This window comes from Limanda limanda, chromosome 4, assembly GCF_963576545.1.
Source record: "Limanda limanda chromosome 4, fLimLim1.1, whole genome shotgun sequence".
Lineage (NCBI taxonomy): Eukaryota > Metazoa > Chordata > Actinopteri > Pleuronectiformes > Pleuronectidae > Limanda > Limanda limanda.
The window spans coordinates 29,121,324-29,134,828 of NC_083639.1; the positions used below are offsets into that span (position 1 = coordinate 29,121,324).

At 43.6% G+C, this 13,505-nt stretch overlaps 1 protein-coding gene across 1 annotated transcript in view; it reads right to left on the bottom strand.

Moving 5' to 3' along the window:
• ptprt (protein tyrosine phosphatase receptor type T) overlaps positions 1–13,505 on the bottom strand; it is a 247,061-nt gene that overhangs the window by 188,798 nt on the left and 44,758 nt on the right. Inside the window, exon 8 of the mRNA XM_061070022.1 lies at positions 8,829–9,122. Coding sequence (XP_060926005.1) covers positions 8,829–9,122 — 294 coding nt within the window. The remainder of the gene's footprint in view (positions 1–8,828; positions 9,123–13,505) is intronic.

The window sequence follows — 13,505 nt, forward strand, 5'->3', positions numbered from 1 at the left end:
TGGGAACAGAAACGCGTAAAACAGAAGAGACATGTTCCCATGAAGAAATAAGAGCACATGCGGGTTTGTCTGATCCTCTGTTCGAGTCGTCTCTTCTTAAAAGTGCGATTTCACGAGGGTTGAATAACGTGCCCTCCTGTGAAGATGGATTTCCGTTCTCCTGCTTTAATGTTTCCAGAGAAGGAAAGCTTTATCGTGGCTGCGGAGAAAAGCTGGGCACAAAGCAAAATGGAAGGATTAAAGCCACCTGCGGTTTCCAGTAGAATACTAACGTTGAGTTTCAATCTACAGCAACGAAAATAGGAATAATAAAACGTTTCCTATTATCAACAGGTAAAGAAATCAAGAAGAGGTGAGGTAACAGCTAATTCCTGCAACTAACCAACTAAATGATAGACTCTTAATTTGGCAGAATGAATTCTTACAAAGAGGAAGTTACAGGAAGCTAATTATTTCCCAAACCGCCTCCTTCTCCCAGTACGATGAGGAAGTGGGTTCGTGTGCACGCTGTGAAGAAATGAGGACGACTCTTAAACCTCTAAACTCAGAGCTTTTACCAGAGCAACCAGCCACTTTGCACCAGCATGTGATGGGAGCACTTGCTCTTAGCATGGTACGAAACGCCTCCTTCACTCTACAAAGCATCCGGGCGAAAGATGAGAAATTGCTCTTCTGGTTCAAGATTGTCCAGCTCATACATCTTTATGTCAGAGAGCAGCAAGAATGGATGAATGGGCCCAAAAAAGGAAAAGACAGGAGAGGAACAAGCTAAAGGCTGAAAGCAGGAGGCACGAGAAGCTCAAGGTCAAAGACAGATTCAATCAGCAAGGCAATTCAAGACAGATGGAACCTGCGGCCTCCAAAACGAAATCTGTACTCTTCATGGTGGTGAGGAGAAGCAGCCCTCAAGTGCTGGAACAACATTGTGAGCACATCACCATGTCCAGGTGCTTTAACCAAACTCTACCAAACGAGTGGTCCTGCTGGAAGTTAGCGTCCCTTAGCAAGACCGGACACTCGAGGTCAACTAGCACAAGTAGGGTTGCAAAGGGGCAGAAAGTTTCCGGTAAATTTCCGGAAACTTTCCATAGGAAGTTTAGCTCGGGAATTTTGGGAATTAAAAAAAAAAAGAAAACTGCGCCAATTAAACCCTGAGCAATAAAAACATCATTCAAAACTCTATTTTAAAGATGTATGGAACGTTGAGTTTCAACCCTCCACTGTGCATTCTTCCATCACATGCACAGATAACTCCCAGCATGCTTCACTCTACAGCAGGGCTATTGAGGCCTGCTGTAGAGTGAAGGACTAGTCAGGTAAGTTTCAATGATATTACTGGGAAAATATATTAGCATGCTGATTGAGGATTGTTCATCTGTTCATCTAGACTATTTCCATTCATTTATCCATCAATTGTAAAATATGTTTACAGACTATTCCAATTGTTTGGCTAACTATTTATATCTCTGGCATTGCATTAGTGTTTTTTTACAAACTTTTTTCTGATCTTATTCTACAGAACAATGCCACGTGCACTCTCTCATGTGTGGAGACATTTCACCTCATCCAATATAGAAGGAAAGGCTGTGTACATTTGCAAATACCGTGCAAAGACCTATGTTAAGAATGACACAACGATGCAGAAGCATATAGTCAAGTGCCCAAAGTTTCCTCCGTTTATTCCCTTTAATTCCTGTATATTTCCGTTAATTCCCGCTTATTCCCATTGAAAGTTTCCACCTTTGAATATTCCTGGAATTTTGCAACCCTAAGCACAAGTGAGCAAAATATGTTGTGGTCAGGTGGAGGAGCCCTGGAACCTTTAGGGTCTTTGCTGGTAAAGCTTTGTGGGAAGCAGCCAACATGGACACCAGTCGGGGGGGCTGACCCCCTCTTGGCTGGGACGTCCAGGCAAGTGACGATCAAACACCCAAAACACATCGTGACCTCAAGTTCTTCAGTGTCCAAGTCGCATCAGGAGGTGAATTTTAAAACTAAACAGAAAACATTACGTTCTGTTGCTGTGTAGCTGCACAGAAATCATATTTCTTGGAGTAAGGGGGTTGAGCTTAAGAATGATGTAGTACCGTGTAGAACCTCTAGAGCTCTGAGTGGTTTCATTATTTTCCTGCAGAGACGATCTTCTGACTCTCTGGAATCCGCCTGAACTGCTTGGCTCGGCAGAACGTCGGCCACATCAGGAGTTCCCCGGCAAGTGAATAAAAAAATCCATCTTTATGGCGCCGCGCATTAGCCAATAGTCACATTACCAACCCGTCACATAAAGAAGCTGCTTCATAAGAACTGTGTGCGCTGGGGAGAGGAGGAGCAGCGGTGGAGTGAATAACCCTCAGGTGAATTAAGTCTTTACAGAGAGCTGCGTATTAGCCAACAGTCACATTAGCATCTGTCTCGTATAAGGACGAGAGGAGGAAGATGAAACGCTGGAGGAGCAGAGAAGATGCTTACAGAGGATTTATGGACAGCAGGTGAATTAAAAGTCCATCTTTATAGGGGAACATATTAGCCAACACTTACATTATCATCCCTCGTGCAGGAGCGTGGATTTATACGGAGGAGAGAGAGAGAGAGAGAGGAGGGGACAGGAGGAGGTGAGACCAGGATGCAGCTGCACGTGGGAGACGTGACACTAAACTTAAAAGCTGATATTTATAGAGGCTGCATAGATTCCCCCCTGTTTTTATGTTTGGTGAATATTGAGTTTAAGGCGATATTTTCAAGGAAGGAGAGAACACAGAGGGGGTGAGGGAGGGAGGACAGGAAGATGAAGGAGAGGAAAAAAGGGGGGAAAGAGACACAGAGATGAAGGAGGAGCAGGGAGGGGGGAATGTCGAGGGAGTGCGTTTGTGTTGTGTCGACAGAAACTTAAGAGAGAGGGAGATCAGGGCGGGTGGAGGGAGGAGACAGAAGCGTGGTGATGGACAGGTGAGGGAACAGCTGGAGGGAAACACAGGGAGAGAGGGAACAATGACCCTAAAGAAACAAGGGAGGAGGGAGGAGGTGCACACGATGAAATCAATCACCACCGAGGCCGCGTCCTCCCGGCACCTGCAGCCAAATGGAGAGTTCATTCTCGCTCCTTCCATCTCGTCTCCACGCTAGAAGAGGCCCACCGATCAAAATCGCTTTTTCAAAAATTCCTCGGATCCAACGCCAACGCCGCTGCAGCTTCGGGGGGAAATGGCCTGAATCCTATTCTGAGCGACTGGCGCCCGGCAGCGGCGTCCGGGACGACCAGCGGTGGTTTTGTGTAATTTCCACTTAGTGGTGGCGTCACGGCGTTTGAGTGAAACTTCGGTGAGAATCAAATCTGACAGGTTTTGCTTTTAGTTCATCACTTGAAAATGTATATGAGCCTGATTCAGACTAAAAGCATCAGTGGCCACTCTCCGGATCAACAGGAGGCGAGCGGCCGCAGAGGAGTCGACACGTTTCATTATTCTGTGTTAAACCAATTATTTTTTCTGTTTCTCTAATGTCTTTCTCGTTCCTTTCAACCTTTTTCATTTCACTGTGAGACACTTTTGTCCGTCAGTGCTTCTGGAAGGAGGAGAGTTATTCCGTGTTCACCAGTTTTAAACCAAGACATTTCACTTGACAGTTTCCCGCAGTTACACTGAAGCTGTTTGGGATTTTAATATTTTGCTTAATATTTTTTCTGAGCCTCTGAAACAGTGGCTGGGTCGTTCTGGATAAAACAGCTGAAGAGATAAAGTCTGAACAAAACTTATCAAGGATCTTTGTAATTAATAAACCAGCCTTGATGGTTTAATCCGCTGTCAAGAGGCTCGGAGATTATGAAGAATGGTCTTGCACCAGTTGATGCTCTGATAAACTTATTTAATTATTAAAATTATGATCATGTTTCTGGCTTCATGTTCAGGTCACTCATTCTCTCTCTCTCCCATCCACTCGTGCTCTGTCCCATCTATCAAGACCTAATGTCCCAAAATAATCTAAAACATTAAACTGTTTCATAATGACAATGATGCACCATTTAAATTAGCCTTGTTTCTGCTATTTGTTCATTTGATGTCTTGAAGTATCATTGATTGATATACGAATAAATCTCTTCTTCACAGAGCTTTTCACAGCATCAGACATAAACCTGACAAACAATAATCGTACATATTTCTCCTCTGGTTCGTTTAAACCATCTGGAGATACAGTGACACCACGAGCTGCTTGGAAGGTGGAAATTAAAGTTGAAGTAGTTTTGATAAATAGTCGGTGACACCAAACAACCTGGACGACAAACACTTAAATACACTAATGATACAAGACGTCGCAAATCTACGACTTCCTGCAACAAGCAGCTGCTTCATCGTGATGAAAGAACCTGATGTCGACGCTAACGTGAACAGAGAGGTGAAGGCAGGTGTGGAGGCCAACACACACACACACACACACACACACACACACACACACACACACAGCCATACACACACACACACACACACACACACACACACACACACAGCCATACACACACACAAACACACACACACACACACACATTAACACTGCCAGTAGCCAGCAGGCTTCTGAACATCTGTCATACCTGCCTGCTCCTTTCCTATCACACATTCAGACACACACACACACACACACATTCAGACACACACACACACACACGCATTCAGACACACGCACACACACACACACACACACACACATTTACACACAAAGCACCCTGTGGATCTCTGTGACAGCTTCACACAGCAGCACTCACCCAGAAACAAATGTTTCTCTCTCTTACGCTTTACACACACACACACACACACACACACACACACACACACACACACACACACACACACACACACACACACACACACACACACACACACACACACACACACACACACACACACACACACACATTGTTCTTCTTCACGTCCACTGTCTCTCTGTCTCACCCCTGCACTGTCTTGTCTTCTCTGTCATTTCTTATCCTCCGCTCTGCTCCCTCAACCTCAACCTCAACCTCGTCTCCTTCGTCCTTTTCTCTTCTATCCACCCATTCATCTATCTATCCATTTATCCATTTATCTTTTCTATATGATAATAGAGAAAGGTGGATAAAGAGAAGGTTTTTAGAGTGATGGAATAAGAGACAAATGGAAAGTAGAGAAGGAGAGAGTGGTTCATGATAATAAAGTGATGAGTACGTGTTAAAGTAATTGAGAGAAAAATAAGCACTTGAAAAATAAGTATTTCTCAATACTTCTGTGTGAATAAACTTTATAATAAAGAAAAAACATAAATTCAAGTCACTTTTTTCACAAACTGATAAAACAGCTTCACGGTCTGATGTGGAATTTCAAAGTAAAAGCCCCTGGAGATATGATGGTGTCACTGGTTTGGTTCTGGCAAAAGAAGAGTTCAGTGAGTCACTGCGTCTTGTTGACTCATCTGGTTACCATGACGTCAACCGACTCACAGTCTGAATTATTGAATTATTAACACACACACACACACACACACACACACACACACACACACACACACACACAGACAAACAAACCAGCCTCATCAAAAGCAGAATAGAAATGAACCCCCCCTCCACAGTGACACAGAGGTCAGACACACACTGAGCTGACTCACTTTTCAAAACAGCAGCTTCACTCTTTCATGCACTTTCTCCTTCTCTGTTTTTTCTCCATCACTCCATCTCCATCCCTCCATCTCTGCTTCTCTCAAGATGAAAAACATAAAACCACTGACAAAGGTTTTCTGTCTCTGTTTGCATCAGACAAGGCTCTGGAGAGGAAGAGGCTGAGTGACAACCACAGAAGGAGAAAGAGATGGTGGTATAAAAAACAAACAGATGAAGAGAGTAAAAAGGGGGGAGAGGAATGGAGAGAAGGGCTGTGAGAGGAATAAGGAGATGAGAGAAACAAAGGAGGAGAAGGAATAGAAGAAGAAGTTGAGACAAAAGACAAAAGACAAAAGACAAAGGGGGGAGATACATGTGAAGAGAGTTTAGGAGCAAAACACTGAGAAGAATAGAAAAGAGAAAGAAAGAGAGACAAAAAAGGAGGAGAAGGAATAGAAGAAGAGGTTGAGAGAAAAGACAAAGGGAGGAGATAACTGTGAAGAGAGTTTAGGAGTCACCACCGAGGCCGCGTCCTCCCGGCACCTGCAGCCAAATGGAGAGTTCATTCTCGCTCCTTCCATCTCGTCTCCACGCTAGAGGAGGCACACCGATCAAAATCGCTTTTTCCAAATTCCTCGGAGCCGACGCCAACGCCGCTGCAGCTTCGGGGGGAAATGGCCTGAATCCTATTCTGAGCGACTGGCGCCCGGCAGCGGCGTCCGGGACGACCAGCGGTGGTTTTGTGTAATTTCCACTTAGTGGTGGCGTCACGGCGTTTGAGTGAAACTTCGGTGAGAATCAAATCTGACAGGTTTTGCTTTTAGTTCATCACTTGAAAATGTATATGAGCCTGATTCAGACTAAAAGCATCAGTGGCCACTCTCCGGATCAACAGGAGGCGAGCGGCCGCAGAGGAGTCGACACGTTTCATTATTCTGTATTTTTTCTGTTTCTCTAATTTCTTTCTCGTTCCTTTCAACCTTTTTTATTTCACTGTGAGCAACTTTTGTCCGTCAGTGCTTCTGGAAGGAGGAGAGTTCAGGAGCAAAACACCGAAGAATAGAAAAGAGAAAGAAAGAGAGACAAAAAAGGAGGAGAAGGAATATAAGAAGAAGTTGAGAGAAAAGAAAAAAGGGAGGAGATAACTGTGAAGTGAGTTTAGGAGCAAAATACTGAGAAGAATAGAAAAGCTACCACGTGGGTTCTCGACCCGCTGATAAAACCAAGAGGAACCTTTGTCGTCATGGTAATGAATAATAAAAACAACTTGGTTCAGTTCAGGAAGAGGTACTTCCTTCATCTTCATGGTTCCCTGTCATAATCACTATGGCCACTAGAGGTCGACTCATAATAAAACGTAACTATAGGTCGTGATAAGCTGCTCAAGATAAAATGAGGTTAAAACCAAGAGACCGGTGTGAGAGTCGTTCTCAGGAAGTGGAACCGAACCAAGCACCTGTTAGAAAGTCCGATCACAAAGTAGAACCCATGAAACACACAAGGCTGAGTAAAAAGGGGGGAAAGGAATGGAGAGAAGGGCTGTGAGACAACAAAGGAGGAGAAGGAATAGAAGAAGAAGTTGAGAAAAAAGACAAAAGACAAAAGACAAAGGGAGGAGCTACATGTGAAGAGAGTTTAGGAGCAAAACACTGAGGAAGAAGAATAGAAAATAGAAAGAAAGAGAGACAAAAGAGGAGGAGAAGGAATAGAAGAAGAGGTTGAGAGAAAAGACAAAGGGAGGAGATAACTGTGAAGAGAGTTTAGGAGTCACCATCGAGGCCGCGTCCTCCCGGCACCTGCAGCCAAATGGAGAGTTCATTCTCGCTCCTCCATCTCGGCTCCACGCTAGAAGAGGCCCACCGATCAAAATCGCTTTTTCCAAATTCCTCGGAGCCAACGCCAACGCCGCTGCAGCTTCGGGGGGAAATGGCCTGAATCTTATTTTGAGCGACTGGCGCCCGGCAGCGGCGTCCGGGACGACCAGCGGTGGTTTTGTGTGATTTCCACTTAATGGTGGCGTCACGGCGTTTGAGTGAAACTTCGGTGAGAATCAAATCTGACAGGTTTTGCTTTTAGTTCATCACTTGAAAATGTATATGAGCCTGATTCAGACTAAAAGCATCAGTGGCCACTCTCCGGATCAACAGGAGGCGAGCGGCCGCAGAGGAGTCGACACGTTTCATTATTCTGTATTTTTTCTGTTTCTCTAATTTCTTTCTCGTTCCTTTCAACCTTTTTTTATTTCACTGTGAGCAACTTTTGTCCGTCAGTGCTTCTGGAATGAGGAGAGTTTAGGAGCAAAACACCGAAGAATAGAAAAGAGAAAGAAAGAGAGACAAAAAAGGAGGAGAAGGAATATAAGAAGAAGTTGAGAGAAAAGAAAAAAGGGAGGAGATAACTGTGAAGTGAGTTTAGGAGCAAAACACTGAGAAGAATAGAAAAGCTACCACGTGGGTTCTCGACCCGCTGATAAAACCAAGAGGAACCTTTGTCGTCATGGTAATGAATAATAAAAACAACTTGGTTCAGTTCAGGATGAGGTACTTCCTTCATCTTCATGGTTCCCTGTCATAATCACTATGGCCACTAGAGGTCGACTCATAATAAAACGTAACTATAGGTCGTGATAAGCTGCTCAAGATAAAATGAGGTGGAACCGAACCAAGCACCTGTTAGAAAGTCCGATCACAAAGTAGAACCCATGAAACACACAAGGCTGAGTAAAAAGGGGGGAAAGGAATGGAAAGAAGGGCTGTGAGACAACAAAGGAGGAGAAGGAATAGAAAGAAGAAGTTGAGAGAAAAGACAAAGGGAGGAGATACATGTGAAGAGAGTTTAGGGAGCAAAACACTGATGAAGAAGAAAAGAAAAGAGAAAGAAAGGGATGAAACCTGAAGCTGGAGCGTGATGGAGAGAGAGAAGAAGAAGAATCCTCAAGCTCAACGACCACATGGCGTCTCGACCGCTGATACAACCAAGAGGAACCTTTGTCGTCATGGTGATAAATAATAAAAACAACTTAGGAAACACTTCAGGAAGAGGTACTTCCTCCATCGTCATGGTGACTTTGCCCCTGTCATATTCACTATGGCCACTAGAGGTCGACTCACAATAGAACGTGACTAGCGGTCGTGATGAGCTGCTCACGATAGTGGAACAGAACCAAGCCACTGTTAGAAGCTGAAGGATCAAAGGAGGCCGCTCTCACCTGCACACTTTGTCCTGGTGACCAGCGGCGGCCCCGGGGGTCCCGTGCCCCCCTCCCCGGGTCTGGACAGCAGCACTTTGATCTCGTACTCCACGTCCGGGTCCAGGTGCCACAGCTTGTAGGTGGCGGCGTCGACCACGTGGGACTCCGCCCAGTTGCCCGAGGTGGTGCGGTACTCCACCTCCTTCAGGATGATGGGCCCGTCGCCGATGATGCTGTTGGCGTTGGGCTTGATCCACAGGTAGGTGGCGCCCACGGCCAGCAGCTCGGGCGGGGCGATGGGAGTGGGCGGAGCTATAGGGTGGAAACAGAGGTGTTTAGTTAAGTGCGTTTCTGGACTTTTACCTGTTTTATCTTTCTTTAAAAAACCACAGAATCCTCCCGGCGTCCCCAGGTGGATCGAGCGGTTTGTGAGTGGCAATCGGAAAACAATTACATCAGCTTGTTTTGACTGTAACTGCCCCCCCACCCCCCCACCCCCCCCCACCTGAGGTCCAAATGAATCACTGAACTCATCTTCCCCCTGAAAACCACATTAAAGTCCAATCAGTGGAGCCGACACGTGTGAAGCCTCAACAAATCAGTGAGTATTTCTAGAGATCTCCCACACACACACTCACACTCACACACACACACAGACACACACACACACACAGACACACACACACACACACACTTCGGGGCTCTTGGTAATTTTCAAAAGCAACATTACAATATGTAATTTCATTATGCGGAGGTTTATTCACCAGCTGCCTTCCCAGACATTCTCAAACCTCTGTGGGTTTCACCAATAAAAAAAAAATGTCCATAAACATAATGAAAGGAATAAAAAAAACTATCAATATCTAGTTACACACATTTCCTTCTTTACCTCTGGACCCTCGAAATACGTTTTAAATCATAACGTGCACAGGGATTGACTCTTAAGAGCGATACTGGAATAAAGAAATCAAAAGTATTCTAGTTGCAGAGTGTTTAAAGGAGACGTGGTTTTAACTTTACATTTAGAGCAGCTCTGGAAGGAGGCGGCGATTCCAGGGAGTGAATTCTCTACCTGTACTAATCCATCACGCTCCTGACATGTTGCTGACAGATACTTTGCCACCAGACTTTCACATTATGCTACCCGGGGAAAAAATAATGGCCTCTGTCAAGTCTAAAAAGCAAAAGATATTTTATTACACCCTTCAGTTGTTTTTTTGGAGTTTCAGAATGAAACCTGTGACAGCAGCTTCTTTCTCAAAGTGTGATATCTAACATCCGGTGGAGCCGATCCCGGGAATGTAAACGACACACAAAAGGTAAAACTGCAGGACGTCAGCAGAAAGGTGAAAAACAAGAGTGTGTTCAAGTGTTTACTGAGGGAAAAAGTTTGTCCAGACACGGAAACCGGAGTCTAAAGCAACAGGAAACAACAATCTGACTCTGAGAGAACTGAGGTGAACGGAGACAAAACAGACCCACAATGGTCACTTGTGTGTTTTATATGATCTACAGGAGAAAAATAACATTTACAACTTTCAGGACACACACAGAAACACCACACACCAGTTGCGTGCGTGTCCAAATGTCACTTGACACACACACAGAGCAGTTTAAACATGCTTCATTTGAATTGGTGTGTAATTAAAGTGGAAAAGACATTTTTTTAAGTAGAACAGATCCTCAACTGCAATATAATGACAAATCCAAATGTGAGTATATGGTATAATAGTTATATATGGTTTAGGTAAAGTAGTGAGTGATGCACATATTTTGGGATTTTATAACCAAGTCATTCTGCAGAGGTACGTTCACTATGAAGCTACTAATCCAATTCACATCAAACATAGTCAAACCCAATCCCGATGTGGATTAAAGGGTGGATGAAGGATTTTATGTTATTTCTAATATTTTACATTTCAGAACAGGGGCCTCGTGTGCAGGATTGCTGTGCTTTGGTGTTCATTGATTTTCCTACATCTATATCTACATCTATTTTCCAATAAAAAGCAGTTATTTGCCTCAGCACCTGCAGCTTCACCGTTTAAGTTGAAGGAATCTGAATCCACTGCGTTTCCATTCTCCAGGTGGAAAAAAAGAAATATTAATGCAAAATGGGTTAAAATTAAAATAAAAACGTTTGTCACTTCACTTTTAAAGATACGACTATGATGTTACTTCAAATATATATATTTTTCGGTCTGGTTCAGCCTCACTGCATCATGTCTCGACTAAAACATCAAGAGAAATGCGATTCTATACCGTTATGTGTCAACCATATAATCCAAATCATAAGGATAATCTCTAAACTTGGTTTTATGTCCTTTTTCTCTTTTCCCTGATTTAGTTTCACTTCTCCGTCTTCATATAAACTTTTACAAAAATATGCAGGAAGCTCTTCAACAGGTGGACGTTAACAAATTCCCTGTTTGTCATTACCGCAGTTGTCTGTGCAACAATTTGCAATATGACACAATTTTTATTTCAAATTAAATCCACTTTTGTGCAGTATCTTGTTTTTTTAACCATCCAGAAGTCCAGCAAACCAGTGACGTTAACTTCCACTAATCCCCGATGTGCAGCCAAACAATGATCGATTATGACAATAGACTCCACACACAGATTGTATTATTATATTAATACAGGGGGGGTGCAGCGATGCTCAAAGAGAACAGCCTGGAGGATGAAGGACCGGCCGTTTGAAGCATGCAGCGCAGAGAGAATTAACATCTCACTCCGTACACAAAGCGTTTTTCAAAAAACTGCCACTAAAAGAATCATTTTGAGATTGAAGTATTAATCTTCCTCTGTCAGCTTTGTTATGCGAGCTAAGAGTAATGGCTCCTCTCCTCCTGCTCGCTGGAAGTTTCCCTTTTTTCGGAGATTCTTCAAGGCTCCATTAGAATATGTCTGATGTCGGAGGTGCAGACGATTCAAACTGTCAGTCAGACACACACTCATCCATCTCAACCCCGGGAATCTGGATGTGTGTTTGTGAGCGGAGAGAAGTCAAAGTAAAGAAGATTATGTATTTAAACGCAGCCACTGCACGTATTTCACACATATAGAACACAAAGTACACAAATGTTCCTCAACTTAAAGCAACACTGGGTCGTTTTTTATACGTTAAAATAATACACACTGCCTCAGCGCCCCCTGGAGGCAACACAGCAAATGTTACACACGAACAACCAGAGCTAGCAGCGATAAGAGATTATACCGAAGCAGAAGTTCATATTGTCATATATACAGTCCTGTACAATAAAAATATGTCTTTGCCTTCCACTACAAATACCATGTTTTTTAGGGTTAAAAAGCAAGAACAATTTTAAAATATAAATATGTACAATAGACAGGAAACTGATTTATGATCTTCTAAAAAAGAGAAGACGTAAAGACAAAGGAGGAAGAAACAGTGAATGTGGGAGTATACTTCCCCTAAAAATGGCCAAATTGCGTTGACCTGTTGTTTTTGTTATTGGAAGTAAGTCCGAACTTTATCTCATTTTCTTATTGCTGTTCTCGATGTTGTCGACTCGCTAGTTTATCACCAGACGCAGATGAACAACACGATCGGACATCGATGACTGCGTCGGCTACTTTAGCTTGAATTTAACTGTTCTACTCCGAGTTGAGTGCAGTGATCGTGCAAATGTCTCTCTCTGTTTTGAATTCGCAGGTTGGAGGTTTCTTCTCCGTCAGTTTGTCAACAAATCCAGTTTGTGGCTCAAAGTGCACGAGGAGGATCAGACCACAACTCGTATATACAACGATATAATAACGCACCCCACCTGTAGGGGGAGTCGGAGTACAGCCGAGAGCGAATCATGCATTGTGTCGTTTTTAGTCGTAATTATTCTTTGTCTGGTTTTGGTGTTTTTCTTTAAAAAATAACATGAATAAAGAAAAATCTACATCATTCTTCTCACTCTGCTTCTTTTCATTCTGTGTGTCCCCTCTTATGAAGTTTGTCATGATCCCGCTGCAAATCCTCTTCACTTGCCACGAAGAAGCTTTCACAATCACGTAGGTTTTTTTCTCGGAAAGTATTTAAATTACATTTAAAACCAGCGACTCGTTCCTTCCTTTAACAGAATCCTGTTAACTGTGTTTTACAACCACTTCAACACACTCACATCCTCATTAACATCGTTTTTTATTCAACAACTTCTCCTGATGTTCCTCCGCAGGAACAAAGACGAGCTCGTTCCATCACTCCCTCCGTCTGTTCCTTCCCTCCCTCCCTCCCTCCGCCAGCTCGTTCACCACGGAGTTACGGAGGCCACCCAGTGACTCACAACCTGGCACCCACCACGACATGAGCGCACACACACACACACACACACATGCAGAACCACAAATGCACAATTTGTTGATACAAAATAGCTGCACGTATTAATATCCATTGAACACAAAATAATCAAACCCACAAAATGAAAAGCCTGAGCTGGCATTGTGCGGATGGAGAGGGATTGAAATACACAAACACACACCTGTGTCCTTACGTGAAAACAGAAATAGGACACACACACAGAGACACACACACTTCATACAGTGATAGTCATGAGAAAGGATGGAGGGAGGAAGGAGGGGTAGAAACAAAAGATAAAGAGATACAGGGATGAGAGGAACTGAGTTTTTGAGTTCTGTTTAGGAAACGGATGCTTGTACTGAAGAGGAGAAAGAGGAGAAAGA